The sequence below is a fragment of the Mus caroli genome, chromosome 7, assembly GCF_900094665.2.
Source record: "Mus caroli chromosome 7, CAROLI_EIJ_v1.1, whole genome shotgun sequence".
In the NCBI taxonomy this organism is placed as follows: Eukaryota; Metazoa; Chordata; class Mammalia; order Rodentia; family Muridae; genus Mus; species Mus caroli.
The window spans coordinates 143037774-143056765 of NC_034576.1; the positions used below are offsets into that span (position 1 = coordinate 143037774).

At 54.2% G+C, this 18992-nt stretch overlaps 5 protein-coding genes across 5 annotated transcripts in view; 3 read left to right on the plus strand and 2 right to left on the minus strand.

Annotated features, from left to right (window-relative positions):
- LOC110298312 (zinc finger protein 2 homolog) overlaps nt 1-1135 on the minus strand; it is a 36423-nt gene extending 35288 nt beyond the window's left edge. Inside the window, exon 1 of the mRNA XM_029479842.1 lies at nt 834-1135. The gene's annotated coding sequence lies outside the window, so the exon portion shown is untranslated. The remainder of the gene's footprint in view (nt 1-833) is intronic.
- Nucleotides 977-2228, plus strand: Scgb1c1 (secretoglobin family 1C member 1). Its single transcript, XM_021167484.2, has 3 exons — nt 977-1083; nt 1501-1703; nt 2059-2228. The coding sequence occupies exons 1-3, from the start codon at nt 1029-1031 to the stop codon at nt 2089-2091; spliced, it is 291 nt and encodes a 96-aa protein (XP_021023143.1). The 5' UTR covers nt 977-1028; the 3' UTR covers nt 2092-2228.
- Nucleotides 2229-3236: 1008 nt separating this feature from the next.
- Odf3 (outer dense fiber of sperm tails 3) lies at nt 3237-6464 on the plus strand. The gene is made up of 7 exons (XM_021167879.2): nt 3237-3383; nt 3794-3910; nt 4058-4258; nt 4641-4742; nt 4900-5021; nt 5681-5821; nt 6164-6464. The coding sequence occupies exons 2-7, from the start codon at nt 3802-3804 to the stop codon at nt 6251-6253; spliced, it is 765 nt and encodes a 254-aa protein (XP_021023538.1). The 5' UTR covers nt 3237-3383; nt 3794-3801; the 3' UTR covers nt 6254-6464.
- Nucleotides 6465-8812: 2348 nt separating this feature from the next.
- Nucleotides 8813-11853, minus strand: Bet1l (Bet1 golgi vesicular membrane trafficking protein like). Its single transcript, XM_021166321.2, has 4 exons — nt 11596-11853; nt 10489-10580; nt 10178-10234; nt 8813-10040 (listed from the first exon to the last, which is right to left on the minus strand). The coding sequence occupies exons 1-4, from the start codon at nt 11612-11614 to the stop codon at nt 9873-9875; spliced, it is 336 nt and encodes a 111-aa protein (XP_021021980.1). The 5' UTR covers nt 11615-11853; the 3' UTR covers nt 8813-9872.
- An 800-nt stretch (nt 11854-12653) lies between these two features.
- On the plus strand, nt 12654-18596 carry Ric8a (RIC8 guanine nucleotide exchange factor A). Its single transcript, XM_021166312.2, has 10 exons — nt 12654-12928; nt 13233-13280; nt 13370-13960; nt 14258-14349; nt 14839-14989; nt 16336-16431; nt 16531-16675; nt 16754-16898; nt 17294-17413; nt 17771-18596. The coding sequence occupies exons 1-10, from the start codon at nt 12845-12847 to the stop codon at nt 17889-17891; spliced, it is 1593 nt and encodes a 530-aa protein (XP_021021971.1). The 5' UTR covers nt 12654-12844; the 3' UTR covers nt 17892-18596.
- Nucleotides 18597-18992: the final 396 nt, after the last annotated feature.

The window sequence follows — 18992 nt, forward strand, 5'->3', positions numbered from 1 at the left end:
GACTACTGACTGTGGTGACAGACGCTGCACTGTACAATCGGCCCTGCATTCATAGACTACTGACTGTGGTGACAGACGCTGCACTGTACAATCGGCCCTGCATTCATAGACTTATGCACATAAACAGGTCCCATCACTATAGATTAGTTTCATGCTAACAAAGGAGGTTAGAGAATATTCATTATAGGCAGGAGTCCCCGAACCCCAAACACTGGAACAAGAACCCCAAACACTGGAACAGTTCTTGAAAGGGGCTAGAACAAGGATCTGGGGGCTATGTCAGGCAGAGCATATGCAAGGCTAAGTATAATCAAAGAAAGGGTGGGGTAATGAAGGCACCATCATGCCCTGCTCAGACATGGGATAGTGAGGCCCACTCTGACAGGGGGTAGGAGGAGGATTCTGCTTTGCAAAATTCTCAGTCGATCTGCAACCAGCACCATGTAAGAAAGGCCATCAAGCCGCCAGGTGGCAGTAGAGGATAGGAGAAGGCGAGACAACACGCAGCTGCAACTCTTAGGCCACCCAACCGGGACACTGACTCCAAACGTCAGACCTCCTGGTGGTTCAGCGTCCTCCACTCTGGGAGGCCCCCACCCCTCTGACCTCATGTTCCCAGGCTCCTCTCCCACCTGCAGCAGTAGGGTGGCCTCAGCCTGAGGACTAGGACAGGCAGCTCATTAAGCAGAGGGGGGAGGGGGGGGGTCCCAACCACAAAGATCTAGACGGATCCCAGAAGCTGTCAGAGCACGGGGGAGGTCAGGCATGACCTTTGCCGCTCCTCCTGGTTAACTAGCACTAGGTTTACCCAGACCAGGATGTATTCCACTTACCCCGACATGTTTGCCAACTGCCCCCTTATGATCCACTCAAGTTTGGCACTTCTTGGCACCTAATGGAGCACAGTGACATGCCTGGCCCAGTTGTCCTGCCAGGTCCTGAAAGGTATGCCCCGCCCCCCGGGCAAGGTGCCACCTTCTACAGCATAAAAGCCTGGTATCCCCCAAGCAGTTCTTGTGACTGTCATCATGAAAGGGAGCAGCGCTCTTTTGCTGGTGGCTCTAACCCTGCTCTGCATCTGTGGTAAGTCTGGGCCTTGTTTCTAGCACTTTCGGTAGGTAAGGGGCCCCAAGAGGCTGAAATCCTGGGATCAGGTGGGCAATGCCTACCAGTGTCACAGACCCCACCCCCTAAGTGCAGGAAATCCGTTGACACCAGTTCTCTCCCAACCCACCCTGACCTAACACTAACTAACCACCGAGGCCAATGCCGCCCACCCTGGAGCAATCCGGTTTGACCTGACCCTCTGGATCCAGTTAGCCCAGGGGAAGAAATCCCCCTTTTCTTCCCTGGTGAGGTCAGGAAGTCAGGGGGAAAACCACAGCAGCTCCCACTAGTGGTGATGGGGAAGGGATCTGCAGGTTGCCCTGGGAGTGCTAGAAAGACAAGGACAGGAGATCAAGTCCCTCCCTCGGCATTGTATCCCCCTTTGCAACATAGGGCTGACTAGAGCAGAGGAGGATGACAATGAGTTTTTCATGGAATTCCTGCAAACACTCCTGGTGGGGACCCCGGAAGAACTCTACGAAGGGCCCCTGGGCAAGTACAACGTCAATGACATGGCCAAGTCAGCGCTGAGAGAGCTCAAGTCCTGCATCGATGAACTACAGCCTGTGCATAAGGAGCAACTGGTCAAGCTGCTGGTAATCGGGCTGGGACTCTCATCCCCAAATGTCTGCAGTTCTTTCCAAGACCCTCCTGGTGCTGGATCACCAGTCCTACCCAATCCCTAGATCTCCATCAGCAAGCAGAGGTGGAGACCTCACAGAGAAGTTTCCAAAGTCTCTTAGGACTGCTTCCCCCCACCCCAAAAGAACTACATCCCACCTAGGCAGTACATGTGCACACAGCCCCTCCCCAAGGTGCTAGGAGGGGTGGATCGCCAAGCTCAGGAGTCTGTCTACTCCCACTGGTGTGCACAGCCCTGTCTGCCGGTGGGACTGGGGGATCTGGTTGTTGGTTACCAGGTCTCCTGGTCTCCACACATCTCTCTTTCAGGTGCAAGTGCTAGATGCTCAAGAGGACACATAAGCAGACCCGAAATATGGCTTGACTTCCATGAGCGACAGGACCAGCCCTACAGCGGCCATGGATGTGCCACAGTCACTGCTTCTTCACGAATAAATTCACCCTCGAACTGTTAAATCAATAAAGCCTACTGCAGCCCATGCGCTGGCTTCTCTCTTTCCCTGCAACACAGGGACACACAAAAAGCCCCATCAAAGGCACCCCATCAAAAGATACAAACTCATAATCCAAGGTCACTTTCCAGAAGCAATGTGTGAGACTGGCCTCGGGGAACCACATGAACACAGGGAGCTATCTAGGAAGGATGGGGATAAAAGGAGCCTAACACAGAAAGGCAGGCTGGCAGGGCTTGTGCTTAAAAATAAAAAAAAAAAAAAAAAAAAAAAAAAAAAGGCAAGAGCACAGCCAACTGATACATACGTTCTGGGAGCTTTGAAAACAACCTCTCTTCCCAAAATCACCCGAGGAAAGAGAGTCCAGCCTGAGCCAGAACCTGAAGAGCCTTACTGAGGTCAAGTAGGGAAACCCTGACTGAACACAGGGGGTTCTGAGGGGTGGGCTTTGCCAGCAGGGAAACTGAAAGGACAAGCTCTGGGGAGCTGTAGGGAGAAAGCAACCTCTCTGGTTATGCCCACCACAATCAACCCAGTCTCCAACCCAAGCCTGCACTCCCAAGATCCCCAGTAGTCAGAAACCCCTGCCCCCAGTTTCCCCAAATCAGTGGCTTGAACTGGGCCAAAGCTAAGGAGAAACCTGCAACCTCACTATATCTACATTTGTCCCAGCCCACACAAAGAGTTAAAGAACCTGGAGAGTAAGGAGGTCCCTGGAGAGGTTGGGTTGGTCTCTGGAAGAGGAGTTCCCTGGAGAGAGTGGGAGCTCCTTGGAGAGTTGGGGACTCCCTGAAGAGGTGGGAGTTCCTGGAGACTCATGTGGTCGCTGGAGATGTGCATAGCCCCAAAAGGAGAAGTCCACGGAGAGGATGGGGGCTCCCTGGAGAGGGTTAGTTCCTCCAAACAGGATCTCTGGAAAAGGTAACATCTGAAGAGAGAGGCCTTGGGCCAGAGGTCATTGTCTCCATTACACACACTATGATCTAGAACTTCTTGTGGGACAAAGCCACATTCTAGAGCTCAGGGGCAGGGACCCCTCCCCAGTTCTCAAAACTGGGGGAGAAAGAGAAAGCTTCCCTTTCTCCCCATGTTCCTTTTTAGGGAATTGCCTGGCACAGACGCCAGGGGGACAGGCCACCGGTGAGGAGGCTGGGTCCTAAAGCCCATTCCTGCACAGAGGAGGTGAGGCCTCCCGATTTGCTCCCCTCCCACCCATGACACAGCTCAGCCAAGAAGCTCTGGACCCTTGCCAGACAGCTCTTTGGAAAGTTGCACCCAGGGTTCTTTGACCAGCCCGAGCTCCTTCAGAGCCAAAAGAGTAGTCAGTGCAGGGCCAGAGCAGCTCCTCTGGGCCTGTCCTGAAGGCATGACTCCCACCCATTATCTTGGAGCTGGGTAGGGGTGAGCAAACCACATCAGATGGGGAGCTCTCTTTGCTTGTAACTACTTGAGACTTCCATGTCTCCACGGGGCAAGGCTTGGGTCTGCAGGATGCAATATCAGCAGTACCAGGGATGGGAACATGAGGGCCAGGAATGAGATGCAACAGGGAGGGCATCCCAGCACCTGGTCACCCTCTTGTCCATGGACAGAGCCAGCCATGGCAGAGGAGGTATGGGTGGGCACCTGGAGGCCCCATCGCCCCCGGGGGCCCATCATGGCCCTCTACAGCAGTCCTGGACCCAAGTACCTGATTCCACCCACCACGGGTAAGATTGCCTAAGGCCTGGGGCTTGTTGGGGACAGGGGAAGAAGCCAAGATTGGTGTGGGCTGGGATGGATCTGGGCTTAATCCTTGACTCCCATTGGAGAGAAGGATGTCTGGCTCCAGCAGCCCTGAGCCCGTGTGCCCACAGGCTTTGTGAAGCACACACCCACCAAACTCCGAGCACCGGCCTACAGCTTCCGTGGGGCTCCCATGCTCTTGGCGGAGAATTGCTCCCCGGGGCCCCGCTACAGTGTGAACCCCAAGATCCTGAAGACTGGCAAGGACCTTGGCCCTGCCTACTCCATCCTGGGGCGCTACCATACCAAGACCTTGCTGACCCCCGGCCCGGGTGAGTAACCCCTACCTTCTGCTCCAGGCCCTAATATGCATGTCCAGCTCTGTGAAGGCCAGATGGCCTCATTTCTCCTGCTTCTGGGAACAGACACTGTCAGGCCTGAACAGCAGAGCCTGAAGCCCACCAACCCTACTCTACCTGGAGTCCAGGGACAAGGCCCACACCAGATCTCATGCTCACTGCTTGAAAACAGCCCTGGAGCCTGTATTTCTACTGTGGACATCCCTGACCAAATCTGTTCAACCTCAATGTTGGGGTCTAGAAGCCTTGTGTCTTAACTGTTGGGACACCCCTCCTGGACACTCAGGTGCTGGGGCGGGGTGGGATGTGGAACCCCAGGTTCTTGTCATTCCTGCACACCTTCCCTCCTCTCCAGGTGATTACTTTCCAGAGAAATCTACCAAGCATGTGTTCGACTCAGCACCCAGCCATTCCATTTCTGCCCGGACTAAGACCTTCCGAGTGGACAGCACTCCAGGTCTGCTGCAGCCCGGGCAACCAACTGATGGGATGGGGGTTGGGGGTCTCGGTCGGGGTGGAAGAAGGGTAGCCCAACATAGAACTTCCAAAGGAAGAGGGCATCCCAGGTGGGAGGTGGTGGGCCTGTCCCAGCCTGAGGCTCCCATCACCCACAGGCCCTGCTGCATACATGCTGCCTGTGGTGATGGGGCCCCACACGGTGGGCAAGGTCTCCCAGCCCTCCTTCTCCATCAAGGGCCGCAGCAAGCTGGGCAGCTTCAGCGACGACCTGCACAAGGCAAGGGTCACCCCAGCTGAGTACAAAGCCTGGCCCCAATGACCTTTCTGACCCTCTTCCCCAAGGCCCACAAATGCCCAGCTAACAACTGCCCTGTTGAAGCTCTTGGGTTCCCTTCTCCTCTGGGTGCCATCCACACGCTCGGCTACATACAGTAATGGGGAGGGGCCAGGAGACCAACTTGGGAGATGTGATAATACTGAGAACAAGCTAAGGTGTTAGTGGGGTTACTGCCCAGAGAGCAAAGTGGGGGGGGAGAGCCTTGAGATAGTTGGGGAAGAAATGTCTGCCTGTACTAACAGTTAGTGCAAAGACCCTGGAGTGGGCACATAACACCTAGTAGTACTACAGGAGTATGTTGGCCCCACCAGCCTCTGGCTTCTGCCCTCAAGACCAGCAGGATAGTGTCCCAACAGGAAAAGGGGCCTTGCACATACTACCCCATGAAGTACGGACACAAGATTGTCACACTGGGAATGTCACTTCACTAAGGCTGAAATTGATAGTAACACCCTACCCCATAAACAGAAGTGTGTTGTTCCCATGGCTGTCAGGCAGCTTAAGGCCTTTGGTGAATCAAGGTCCCCAACCTAGCCCTATCCTCTGGGGCCTTATGCCCTAGGAAAGCCAAGCTGGTCTGAGCCCTCTTCATCTTCCAGACTCCAGGTCCTGCGGCATACCGTCAGACTGAGGTTCAAGTGACCAAGTTCAAGGCTCCACAGTACACCATGGCTGCCCGGGTGGAGCCCCCAGGGGATAAGACCCTGAAGCCAGGACCAGGAGCCCACAGCCCTGAGAAGGTCCAGAAACTAGAGGGGTCAGATAGGGCTCAGGGGAAATGATCCACTATGTATAGGGAAGGCCTCCACTCTGCAAGTGTGTGCGGGGTGGGGGAGCAGGAGGGATGCACCCTTAGGAACGTGTGCATTTGCAGCTGTGACTCTGATGGCACCCTTTCAGTTACAGAAAACCTGAGCTGGGTAGCCTCATCCCCAGGGACTGGCCCACTGTCCCCAGTTAACAGGGTTACCAAACACAGCTTGGCCTTTACACTGGCAACCTTGGGCGCAAGTTCAGGAGGGACTGAGCCCCTCCCTCCAGCCCCAGGTTGAGAAAGCTCCTCACAGTCCTCCTCCTCCTAGGTGACCTTGAACAAGCCCTGTGCTCCTACTGTCACCTTTGGCATCAAGCATTCCGACTACATGACACCCTTGGTTGTCGATGTGGAATAGCCTCTGTTCTCTGTGACTACGATCCTCCCACAGAAATGTGCTGGGCTGGCAATGGATTGGACAAGTCACCAATGGGGTCCGCTGACAGCCTGGCCCTGCACCACAGAGCACGCTAGTTTGGACGGTTTTGACAAGTTATTTTTTTCTATGCTATCTCTTGTTTGTTAATCTGGTTTCTTGCCATGTCCAAATTATTAAATAAACCACAGATTGCACTTGCAAGGGTTTATCTTGGGGAAAGGACAAAGCCTGTCCAGACAGGCCCTGTCCTGGCTTCCTGGCCTACAGGTCCTATAGAGAAATCAGAAGGGCTGGGAGGCTCAGAGTTCCGCCTCTACACCCAGGCTGCCTCTGCGAGCCAGGAATCCAGAACAGCTTGAACATGGGGTGCAACAAAGCCGGGCAGTGGTGGCGCACGCCTTCAATCCCAGCATTTGGGAGGCAGAGGCAGGCAGATTTCTGAGTTCGATGCCAGCCTGGTCTACAGAGTGAGTTCCAGGACAGCCAGGGCTACACAGGGAAACCCTGTCTCAAAAAAACAAAAAAGAAAAAGAAAATGGGGTACAACAAAAGTGCCAATGCCGTGTGTGTGTGTGTGTGTGTGTGTGTGTGTGTGTGTGTGTGTGTGTGTATGTTGTAAAGAAGTTCCAGATGTGCAAGGTTTGGCAACCACTTCACAACAGCTCACGTCAGTTGTCAGTACGGACCCCCGGGCTTTCAAGGGGGATACAACTCCAGCCTACCTGCCAACCTGTCAGGAAGGCCTAGGCACAGCCAAACACAGCCATATCCACTGAGCTTCAAGTTCTGACCACGAAAGCAATATTAGGACGCGATCTCTTTCCTGCTATTAAGTACAAAGCTCAGGAAACAGCCAGTAGGATGTGTGCAGGAAAGCTGGCATCTCAGCTGGGCCTGAGGACAGTATCTGCAGAGGTTCTCAGGGTCTCAGGCCCAGCTTCAGGAAGCAGGCATGCAGTATGACGTCCACTTTGTAGCAGGTCAGTGCAAAATAAGTGGTGTGACCCAACACACCTGGTGGGGGCCTTTACTTGCACAAGCCTGCGTGTCTGATACAACTTAACCTTTGTCCCTCAGCCCTTAGGAGGTAATGCTATCTATTACCACCCTACCCACAGGTTGGCAGAGAAGGGCCACACAGAAGGAAGCTGGTGGATCTGTGGCTGTCCTGCCCAAAGTCTGGGAGATAAGGCATCTCTGGAAGATGAGCCAGGGTAGACTTCAGTGCCCAAGGCCAGCCAGAGATTAGGGTTGGCTCAAAATAACTCAAATTCCTGGGAAATGAGGGCAAGGAACACACTGACTCCAAGTCTTTACTACCAAGGCTTTGAACTACAGGATGGACCTGGTTGCTTGCACTCACAGCCCCTCACACTGGGCACCCTCTCATCTTACAGCTTGCTGGTGTTCAGGACTCACCCAGGCATTAGAGGGAGTGCCAGGGATAAGGCCTGAGTTGGAGGGTAAGGTTATGACCTTCGGGACATTGGTCTGACCCAGTGGCTGTGGAGCTGGTATCCCCCTTCACATGACTCATGCAAAGAAGAGCTGAATGTAACAGGGGCTACAAACCCTGATCCTCAAAGTAGCTGAGGTGGGCCCAGGGTGGAGACCGGAGGGGAAAACTAGCCACATTTGGGGTTGCGGTGGGATGGGAAGGAGAGAGATGGCAAGGACCCTGCTCTAGAGGAAGTTACCACCAAAAGCGGAAAGCTAGATCTGGTTTACACCAGAAAGAGAAAGAACTGGCTGTTGCAAGTGCTTCAGGAAGCCAGGTGTGGACGCATGTGCCTGTAATGCCATCATCATTCAGGAGCCTAAGGCCACAGTTCAAAGCAGCAGCCAGGGATGCACAGCAAGCTATCATCTCCCAGAAACAAATCAGCAAAGTGCCCTAGGGTCTAGCCACATTCCCACAAAGTACAAGTCAGCAGCTCACAGTTCTGGGAGCCAAAGCTCAGGCATGACCATGCTTGCTGTGGCTCTAGATGGAAGAATGATGCCGGCAGCTATTACCATGCCTGGTGACAAAGCAGAGGGCAAAGCCAAAGCCCTAGTCCACAGATGCTGGGACACAAAAATGAAGTGCCTACAAAGGGAGGCCTCAGAATGAGGGTCAAGCTAGAAGAGCCCAGCAGGAAATGTGTGGGGCGAACAGCAAAGCCACAGAGCAGCAGTGTAGAGCAAGCTGCACTTTGGGGGTGAGGGGTGGGTGGGCAAAACAAAGGATGGGCACTCCTCCTTCAGAAGGTTTGAGGCTCAGGCAGACACAATGCAATGGCTAAATACATCTAAGGTCAACATGTTCTGAGAAAAGTTGCTCGCTAAAGGAAGAAGGGGATGGGTACCTAGTGCTAGAGCAAGGCATGGCTACCGGCATTAAAAGGCCAGAGTATGGCAAGATCTGGCTTCATTTAGAACTCAGGGGGAGTGGTTATGGGCCAACGAGCCTCACGGTATGGCTGGCCTCATAGGCACAGTGAGCCAGTGTAGGGAAAGGGAGAGACAAGAACACAGACATAGAGACGAGCACAGAACTTCATAGCTCATGTCTTAAAGATATTTTATGTGAAGACACAAAGTGCTAGGTCCTCATAAGCTGCTGGCCCTGTCAGCCCCACAGGTCGGTTTATGTGCAAATGGGGCTGGCCAAGGCAGCAGGGAGGGCCGGCAGAGCAGGCAAGTCTGTGGAGTTATGCAACGAGGAGGTGGCTCAATCTCCCTCACACCAAGGGAGACTGGCTGTACAGGGTAGGGCAAGGTTCAGTACAAGGTCAAAAGCTCCCACTACACAAATGATTTCTTAGGTGGCCTCAGGCCCCATAAGGATCCCCAGCAGAGAGACCACTCCAGCACGGCCTGGCTCTGAAAAGCCACCTGGTACAGCTCTCTGTCTGTCTGTCTGTCTGGGGGTGGAGACATCTTTGACACTGAGAAGATTCTCAATCCCAAGGACACACACATCTGTGCCTGTGCTCCTGGACACGTGGCCTTGTGGCCCAGAAGGAGCTTAGTCCAGTGCCTCTGGACTGCAGTCCACTCCTCTATCCACGGCTTTGCCTCTTGCCAGTGACTGGTGGGTACAGCCTGCCTAGGTCGACTCCTCATCAGTAGCCTCAGCCAATGACCATCATTTGGAGAGGGCTCATGGCCATATTCCCTTCTGGTTGTCAGTTTCAGACTCTTCAAGGACACAGACACGGGTTTAAACCAGGCATAAACAGGTTAGGGCAAACCAGAAGACCCTTAAGATACTGGTTTCTGAGGAGTGTGGCCGCTGGCCACAGTGGGCCCATTCGGGACTCACAGATGCTTTGCATAGACCTGGCTCGTTCTCATACAACATGGCTCTGGCTCTGCCAGTGTCTTTAGCACCAGGGAGTAGCACTGGGTTTTGCCCTTTTCTTCTTCCTTCATACACAGGACAAGCCAAGATGAGCTCATTATGACAGAGGCAGCTGCAGTCGTCCTGACTTAGGAAGATGAATGACCCAGGATGATAATTTCAAAGGGATTTTTTTTTTTTTTTGTAGTCAGGTCCTTAGGAAACCAGGATGCCAGGTGTATAAAAGCCTGGCTGCCCTTGGCTCCCACTGGCTCACGTCCTTGTCCTCGACAAGAGGTAGGAGAGGATGAAGAAGGCCACGATTAAGACCACGGCCATACCACACAGAAGCTTCCGGTTGTCTCGCCCAGACCGTGCCATCGTGGAAAAGCGCTTCACACTCCCCGTGAGTAGGCCAGTCACACTTGTGAAATCTGAGTCCTGTGGGAGAGACCCAACAGGGTCACATAGAGTTGGGACCCTTGACGACCCAACCACACTAGCACCGAAGACCCAGCAGAGCAGACGGCAGGTGGGCGAAGCTGACTACGTGGTTTGTACGTACCGCGGGCACTTACCATGCCGTCTAGGTAACGGTTCTGGTCCTCTGTGTCCCTGTCGATGTCCAAAGCCAGCTGGTTGGGATACAGAAGGCACCGTCAAGCAAAGCCACAGAGAGCAGTGCCCACCTTCCCTTCAGACCAGCTACATTTTACCCACGACTCTGCTAAGTACCTATTACCAGAGAAAGCTAAAAAAAAAAGGCCATGTTATTACCTGAAGCATTTCTCCAGTCAGCAATGCCCACAGACAGCACACGGCCTCCTTGCTCCCCTCTCAGCCCCACTCACCAAAGTATGTCATGGAAGGGAAGAGGGCCACCACTGACCGATTTAAGCCTGGTCACCTTGGAGGCCAGGCTGTCAGCCATCCGCTTGTTCTCTCTGTCGAGAATGTCCTCCACAGCACCAGAGCTCTGAGCTGCGAGAGAAAAGAGGCGGAAGGATAGCATTCCCTCAGAAATGTGGTCCCTGATTCCTCACTCCAGTGGAGACATCTAAGCGCATTCCCCCACATACTTCTGCTAACCTAGCACATCCCACCCTATGCTCCAACAGGTAGACCACCTACACATCAGACATGTAGCATGGGTCATGTGAGTACCTGTGTGCATGCCCAGGCAAGGACGGGCAGGGGAAACTGAAGATCCAATCAATCTACATACACGACCCTTGGGTTGCCTTAGCTGAAATTGTCATCTGAGGGTGTGGGGCCCATAGGGAAAACAGAACAGCCGGCACAGCAGGTGACAGGAAGGCTGTGTGGGGACGACTTGGAAATCAGAACCAAGGTAAGTGTCAGAAAGTCCCTCTACTATAGAAACTACCTCGCCCTATGTCTGCAACCCACACAGAATCTCTGGAATCCTCAGAGCACTGTGCCTGTGGAAACCTAACTCCGATGGACAGGGACTAGACAAGAAGAATTTCTGTCACAGTATGTAGTTGAGAACCACCCCCCTAAGTGTGACCGGCACCGGTCTGAAGCATAAAAAAACCACCCAGCCTCGATGTGACCCACGTTAAGGGGAAGGCCAGCAGCACCAGCCAACAAGTGCGACCAGACTCTGAAAGACAGACGGCTGTGTCCTACCGACCACAGCATAGTCATCAGTATGGGCGAAGCATCAGTATCACAGCTGTCACACTGAACACAGGCACCGGGGCGGGGAATGTGTGTGAACCGAGGCACTCGGGCCCCTCATTAGTAAAACCCTGCTTGGACCCTCTGCTTCCAGCTCTTGGCATCAACCACACACAAAACTGATGGCATGCCGCTTGGGTTCCAAGGCAGCGCCAGGCAAAATCCGGCCCTGTTTTTCCAGGGATACGTAAGCGCCACCCAACACAGGTCCCTCCACCGAGAAACGAGCGATGTCTCCAGCTCCAGACTTAGACCTCGCCTCCTACCCCTACTGCCTTTCAGGTGCCCTCACCTCGAGTCCAATCTGCCATCGCGCCCTCCAGGGTCCCACTCAGGGAGTTCGCAGCACAGCAACGGACGTGGCACCAGTACCCGGGTCTTCCGGTTCCGCCTCGGGTCTAATAACTTCCGGGAGAAGGTTCTGAAGCGGAAGAAACAGACCTGGAGTGCTTCTCGGGAATGTAAATAAGGGAAGGGCGGGCCACCGGCATTCGGACCCACGGATTGGTCAGCAATATTAGTCCTGCGCTGTGGGTGTTACTGTGGGAGCTCAGTCCCAAATTTGGAGCAGAGGCTAGGAACCAGCTCAGTAAATCAGTCGGATGCCTCAGGCGCTGCCAAGTCCAACTGGATGGGGAGGACAGGCAGAACCGAAAGAGACTGGTGAAGGAAACGGCCGGGGCCTGCCACTGAGTAGGGGCAGAGCCGGTTAGCACGGCGGGTGACATCATCCACTAGAGCACTGTTTGTGTGTGTCACTGTGGGGTGCACCGACTCAGCTAAGTGGCGTGCGGGCCTGGCTCCCCGCTACACAGCGCTCCTACGCTTCTAACCTCAGACACGCCGCGGCTGGCCGCCCCTCCGTTGCTCCTCCCGCGGGAGTGGCTTTTCCACGGGTGTTCTTCACTTCCTTCTCTCCGATCCTTCCTCATACACTCTGCAATCTTCTTGGGAATAACCGCATTACTTTGGTGGTTTAGTCTTTTGATTTTTTTTTTAGATAGGTCTGCTAGTTTCTGCAAGGTGTGCATCACTATGCCCCGCTCACCACGTGCATTATTTTGACCATCCAAGTCGCGTTGTACTTCTCTTTCCCTAGTCCCTATGGAAGATGAGCTCCAAGACCTGGATCGCGAGAATCGTCTTCCCCAACTGACTAAGCGGCCAGGAGCCGGCGCTCCCTTTTTTATCACAGTACAGGGACAAGAGCGTAAAGAGGACGGTCCACGCGCGGGCCAAGCCACACCCCACTCCCCACCCCCCGCCTGCCAGGAACTCGGGCTAGAGAGGAGGGCTCAAAAGGAGGACACTGCCTGGTTAGCTAGCATCGCCGCTCCAAGACAAGCCGCTCAGCGACCACAGCCGGGTTGCTCCACCTTAAGCCGGAGGCCAGCCCCGCGCCTGTACACACCCTTGGGCTCGGCTGCTCTCCCAGCATCCCTCACGCGTGGACGCTGGGCTTCCGGACCTGGGCGGAGCCCCGGGGTTTGGCCGATTGCGTCTTCCCAGCCCAAGCCTTCCAGCACCCGGTGCCAGGGGCCATGGAGCCCCGGGCAGTTGCGGATGCCTTGGAGACCGGAGAGGAAGATGCGGTGACAGAAGCTCTGCGGTCGTTCAACCGGGAGGTGAGAGGCATCCGGCTGCCGAGGAAATTTCAGGAAGAGAGGAAGCACCGGTGTGCGCGCAACTCCGCTGGGGTGTGCGTGCTAGTGGTGGCAGGGAGCACGGTGGTGGGTGGTGGGCTGGTCCCTCGGGTAGCTCTGTGGTGGCGTGTGGTGGGGCAGGTGTATGGGAGGCTAGGGTGGGCCTTGCCTTAAGGTTCAGAGCGATGGCTGCTGCTTCAGAGGTAGAACGCAGACCTGCTGCTCTGACTCGAGGAGCACGGGTCCTACCTGCATGTGGATCTGAGCCTCCTGGGTCTCCCTGCAGCATTCTCAGAGCTTCACCTTCGATGATGCCCAGCAGGAGGACAGGAAGGTAGGTGTCAGCCCCAGGGGCTCCTAGGGCAGGCACGGGCTGCCCCCAAGAAGAGGGCCTAGTGGAACCACTTTTGTCCGTCCCCACAGAGACTCGCAAAGCTATTGGTCTCCGTCCTGGAGCAGGGCTTGTCACCAAAGCACCGTGTCACCTGGCTGCAGACTATCCGAATCCTATCCCGAGACCGCAGCTGCCTGGACTCATTTGCCAGCCGCCAGAGCTTACATGCACTAGCCTGCTATGCTGACATTACCGTCTCAGAGGAACCCATCCCACAGTCCCCAGACATGGACGTCCTCCTCGAGTCTCTCAAATGCCTGTGTAACCTTGTGCTCAGCAGTCCAACAGCACAGATACTAGCAGCAGAGGCTCGCCTGGTGGTGAGGCTAGCGGAGCGTGTGGGACTCTACCGCAAGAGGAGCTATCCCCACGAAGTCCAGTTCTTTGACTTGAGGCTCCTTTTCCTGCTAACAGCCCTTCGCACGGATGTGCGCCAGCAACTGTTTCAGGAGCTGCACGGTGTGCGCCTGCTGACTGATGCCCTGGAACTAACACTGGGCGTGGCCCCCAAAGAAAACCCTCCGGTGATGCTTCCAGCCCAAGAGACCGAGAGGGCCATGGAGATCCTCAAAGTGCTCTTTAATATCACCTTTGACTCTGTCAAGAGGGAAGTTGATGAGGTAGGTTGGAAGTCTTGGCTGAGACTTAGCTCAGGTGGGACATTTTGCTTCCCTTTGTACCTCAGCTTGCAGGGTATCAGATATGGCAAGGACTAGAGGATGGTGTAGGTGGGAACTCAGGGAAGGTTTCTGAGCCATGCTGTGCATGGGGTTGCGGGTGGGTATTCTCCACAGTGCTTCAGGTGGCCAAAAGCCCTACGTGTGCTGTGCACAGGGTCTAGGGATCAACTCCATGTTGCCTTGGGCTACAAGGACAGGGGCTTATTCTCACAGGAGCCCCTCTCTGTCTTTGGTTAGGAAGATGCTGCCCTTTACCGGTACCTGGGGACTCTTCTGCGGCACTGCGTGATGGTTGAAGCTGCTGGGGACCGCACAGAGGAGTTCCACGGGTGAGGGGTAGGGCTTACAATGTTGGGGATGGCAAGAGTGCCTAGGTATGGGTACAGAAGTCCTTAACCCTAGCTGTGAATCAGAAGCACCTGGGGGCCCAGGCCCCACATTTGAGTATGACTTCATCGGGGGAATGGGGCACCAGTGTTGTTTCCAGAGAGCCTAGGTAACTCAGGTATGACTAAGAAAAGAGCTATGAACTTAAAGACAGGGCCTTAGGCGGAGGCAGTATGGTCTCTTGCTGGTGCCTCAGCTCATCTCAGGTTCGAGAGATTGCTTGGCATCTCAGCTCAGACATAATGGCACAGATGGCATCCTCAGAATCTCCCCACCAAACTTGAGTTGGGGGTACCACCTGCCGCTTGCCTATAGTTTATTGCCTTCGGTGCAACCCTTCGAGCCCATGTGTACCCCAGGAGAAGGGCCAGGGAGTGTATCTGTGCTAAATATAATTACTGTGTCGAGGCCTCCGTCTGTCTGTCCCCCAGCCACACGGTGAATCTCCTGGGGAACTTGCCCCTCAAATGTTTGGATGTGCTTCTGGCCCTGGAGCTCCACGAAGGATCCTTAGAGTTCATGGGAGTTAACATGGATGTGATCAGCGCCCTCCTCGCCTTCCTAGAGAAACGTCTACACCAGGTAGGAGTGGGGACCTGCTATGTGGACACCCAGGGGCTTGGGCACCTGTTGTGACTACTGTTTCTGTACCATTGGTACTGGCAAGTAGAACTCAGCTTGACGATATATCGTGGACAGTTGCTCTGACTGCTCTGTAGTGCTGCTAGACGGTGGCCAGCGGCCCTCGCAGAAGCCTGCAGATACACCGTGTGTGTGAGCCCTCCTGCTGCTGATTACCAGAGGAGAGCAAGCTTCTCGGGTCCCAAAGTGAAAGGTAGCCCTTAGGTCTCTGTGGCTCTGCTAAGTGGTTCTCAGAAGCCTTTGGTTCCCGCTTCCAACCGTCAGGCTCCTCATGTTTCTATACATGGGCAGCCAGAGGCGGCATCAGTTGTTCCTCTGCATTTTTTTTTTGTTTTGTTTTGTTTTGTTTTCAAGACAGGGTTTCTCTGTGTAACTCTGGCTCTCCTGGAACTCACTCTGTAGACCAGGCTGGCCTCAGACTCACAGAGATCTGTCTGCCTCTGTCCCCTGAGTGCTGGGATTAAAGATGTGTACCGACACCACCGTCACCCCCCAGCTGTCCCTCTGCATCTTAAAGAGGCATAACCAAAAGTAACCTGACCCCTGTGGGTTTCCATGGGGCATCCAGAGAGCTGGTGACCCAGCCTCTCCGTGTGAAGCCCCCACAGCTAAAAGCCACAGACTGACAGTCATTAGATCTGAGGAGCCATGTTGCCGGGCAGAGGGTGCTCAGCGCCTATGAGCTTGGTGAGGAGAAGTGGCTGCCTGCTCCTATTGTTGTGGCTGCTAGTGTTAGGCTCCAGGGAGACAATGGGAAGACAGGGAAGGGACAGGTACACTGGCCCCTGAGTGCTGTCCGTGAGGCACTTTGAATGGGAAATCTGTTATTTGCTTTTGCTGTTTCCTGAGGGTAGTGTGTACCTCAGGTGTGCAGACAGCGTCAGATCCTTTTGTTTCGTCCATAGCCCTGGTTCGTAGGCGTAGCCGTTGGTTTTAAAGAAGCGAGTCGTTTGACCCAGGTGACAAAGTTTTCCAGAAGTGGGTCTGGTTTCCTTCACTTTCTCTTCTTAAAGGTCTCATAGACCCGGTACAGGCAAGGATGAACTTGAACTTCAGATCTGCCTGCCTCCCAAGTGCTGGAGTTGCAGGCTTGTACCACCATGACTAGCTTTAATGTATCTATACCTTTTTAAGCTAATCGACACCCAGCACCATCTTTGGCCCTTAGCTAACTTCCGGCAGCATGGCCTCTTTATAAGAGGTTGTTAGGAACCATCTGGTGAACTGTGCAGTGTAGCTCCATCTTACCTGGGGAGCATATGTCAGTGACAGAAGCCCTTCTGCAGACCCACAGGCTGAAGGAGTGTGTAGCACCTGTGCTGAACGTGTTGACAGAATGTGCCCGCATGCACCGTCCTGCCAGGAAGTTCCTGAAGGCCCAGGTACTTGCAAATGAGACGGAGCTGGGGAATCTGGCCTGTATCCTTTTTATTGGCTCCTGGCTGCTCCAAGCCAACACTTAGAGTCAGCTGCCTCCCTAGGTCCTGCCCCCTCTGAGGGATGTGAGGACTCGGCCTGAGGTGGGGGACCTGCTTCGAAACAAGCTTGTCCGCCTCATGACACACCTGGATACAGATGTGAAGAGAGTAGCTGCCGAGTTCCTCTTTGTCTTATGCTCTGAGAGTGGTGAGTTGGGGGAGCCCACACCCCAGGCCTCCCCTGCCTCAGCCATATTCACACATTGACCTCTGCCCTGGTCTTCAGTGCCCCGATTCATCAAGTACACAGGCTACGGGAATGCTGCCGGCCTCCTGGCTGCCAGGGGCCTCATGGCTGGGGGCCGACCCGAGGGCCAGTACTCAGAGGACGAGGACACGGACACAGAGGAGTACAGGGAAGCCAAGGCCAGGTATGTGCCCCTAATGTATACTTGGGTTCCCTCATAACCCCCATTCTCCTATCCACTCCCTCCCCAGCTCGAACCAGTAGTACGTAGGACAGGATAAGGAATAGATAGACCTGGATTCAGGAACTTGTATTCTGACGACAAGTTATGTCCTTGGTGTACTAAGGCCCAGCAAGTGAGCTATCTGGGATCTAGGAGGTCCTGGGCAAGAGTTGTCAGGCTGGTGTTTGAGGGGCCTCTCCCTCCTGAAGTCCCATCACCACCAAAACCAAAACCAAGAAGGTGGGTTCTTGCTAACCCAGCCCTAAGCATGAAGATGGAGACTACCTGCCCCACCAAGTGCCACTTTTCCTATAGCGTCACTAACCCATTTCCCACGCACTGTTCCTGGGAAGTAGCATCAACCCTGTGACTGGAAGGGTGGAGGAGAAGCCGCCTAATCCTATGGAAGGCATGACAGAGGAGCAGAAGGAACATGAGGCCATGAAGCTAGTGAACATGTTTGACAAGCTCTCCAGGTATGTGTTATGAGGAAGGCTTGTAGCTCGAAGACATGGGAATGATTGTTTTGTGAGCCCAAGGACACTGGCTTAGAGGTGAGGATCCTGGTGAGGCTATATTGGACATCTGAGATAACTTACCCCAGAGGTAACCCTCTGGCAAAGAGAAGAGGGTACAGTCAGCATTGAGCCCCGTTTCTAGATGACAAGGACAAGAATGTGAAGGACTGTCTAACGTCTCAAAGCTAGTTAGGTGGTGGTTAGGATCGGGGCCTAGTTAATAGTTAACCTAGTCCAAGTAGCAGCCTAGAAATGAGCAAGAGCCCCCTGCCCTGCACACAAGGTCCCTTCCCTAACCACTGTGCTTTCCCTCAGGCATAGAGTCATCCAACCCATGGGGATGAGCCCCAGGGGTCACCTCACTTCTCTGCAAGATGCGATGTGTGAGACTATGGAGGGACAGCTCTCCTCAGACCCTGACTCAGATCCTGACTGAAGGTGCCAGCGGCCTTGCTCCCCTTCAGAACTGGTGCTGCTTCCAGACATGTCCTGGGGTGCTGCCTCGAGAAGCCACACCCCTCTCCAGCTGGGGAGCCCTTCTCTCTCCTCCTCACATTTCCGTCATCTGCCTTTGGTCCAGTTTCCTGTGTTTAGGACTGTGGTAGTCTAACCCTCTGTGAAGACTGGGAACCCACCTTTCATTTCCACAAGTGAAGTTGTTTCTTGGATGTGGCTGCAGCCACGGGCAGAGTTGCCCTGGCACATAAATGAACGTGCATGTATGAGGGTGGTAATGGAGCAGGGCGCACAGGGTGTAAGCATGACTGGGCTGGATGCCAGCCCAGAGCCTGTATGTGGGGCATACGCTGTGTTTCAAACATTTTAGAATCTGTTGGAATTGTTTAAGTATGTCAGAAAACACACCAAGCGTCATGGTTCCTGCTTCTGGCCCCACTGAGCACAGGGCTAGTGGCCTCTTCTTAACTTTTTGGTCCTGGCGCAGCCACCCACTGCAGTATCCGCATACCCAAGCCTCACTAGTTGTGACAACTAACTCAGTCACAACCACTGGCTTAGTAACTCTGTGAAGGCGAAAGTAAGACAAGGTCAAGTCTGAGATCTCTGAGGCACAGAATAGAGGAGGGTTTGGGACAAGACTGAGGTAGTCAGGTGAAAGGACATTAAACAAAAACCGATGTCACTCTGTTTAACATTCATGATTTCCTACATCACCACACATCTGCTGTCAATGAAGAACAGGGATAGAAGACAAGACCCCAGTTCCTGGAATCTTGTTGGGTCGGCTACATGCTGTCAGCCGCAGTCAAATGGGTCGTAACAGTAATGGGGTGCTTCTGCCTGGCAGACAGCCTGAACTGTTTCTGAGGAGGCACCAAGGAGGAGGCAGCCTGTGCTTAGTAATGACTGCACACAGGCAGGAAAACAGGAGGCTCAGTGGGGTTTCCCGGAGTCATGCCTGCCGTTGGTTTTAGCATCGTTACTGGAAGAAACCTGGGTAGTGTAGCGGGAAGTGGCTCAGGGAGGGCTGGGCAGATGACATGGGGATTCTTGAGGGACTGTAGAAGAGAAGCCTGAG

Excerpts from the sequence above, each read along its gene's own strand:
- Scgb1c1 (XM_021167484.2), top strand. The coding sequence starts at position 1,029 with ATGAAAGGGAGCAGCGCTCTTTTGCTGGTGGCTCTAACCCTGCTCTGC. Across the intron at positions 1,084-1,500 it reads AACCCTGCTCTGCATCTGTG|GGCTGACTAGAGCAGAGGAG; the intron begins GTAAGTCTGGGC and ends TTTGCAACATAG. Across the intron at positions 1,704-2,058 it reads AGCAACTGGTCAAGCTGCTG|GTGCAAGTGCTAGATGCTCA; the intron begins GTAATCGGGCTG and ends TCTCTCTTTCAG.
- Bet1l (XM_021166321.2), bottom strand. Across the intron at positions 10,235-10,488 it reads AGGTGACCAGGCTTAAATCG|CTGGCTTTGGACATCGACAG; the intron begins GTCAGTGGTGGC and ends TATCCCAACCAG. Across the intron at positions 10,041-10,177 it reads ACCGTTACCTAGACGGCATG|GACTCAGATTTCACAAGTGT; the intron begins GTAAGTGCCCGC and ends TCTCTCCCACAG.
- Odf3 (XM_021167879.2), top strand. The coding sequence starts at position 3,802 with ATGGCAGAGGAGGTATGGGTGGGCACCTGGAGGCCCCATCGCCCCCGG. Across the intron at positions 3,911-4,057 it reads CCTGATTCCACCCACCACGG|GCTTTGTGAAGCACACACCC; the intron begins GTAAGATTGCCT and ends GTGTGCCCACAG. Across the intron at positions 5,022-5,680 it reads TCAGCGACGACCTGCACAAG|ACTCCAGGTCCTGCGGCATA; the intron begins GCAAGGGTCACC and ends TTCATCTTCCAG.
- Ric8a (XM_021166312.2), top strand. The coding sequence starts at position 12,845 with ATGGAGCCCCGGGCAGTTGCGGATGCCTTGGAGACCGGAGAGGAAGAT. Across the intron at positions 14,350-14,838 it reads CGCACAGAGGAGTTCCACGG|CCACACGGTGAATCTCCTGG; the intron begins GTGAGGGGTAGG and ends TCTGTCCCCCAG. Across the intron at positions 16,432-16,530 it reads GGAAGTTCCTGAAGGCCCAG|GTCCTGCCCCCTCTGAGGGA; the intron begins GTACTTGCAAAT and ends CTGCCTCCCTAG.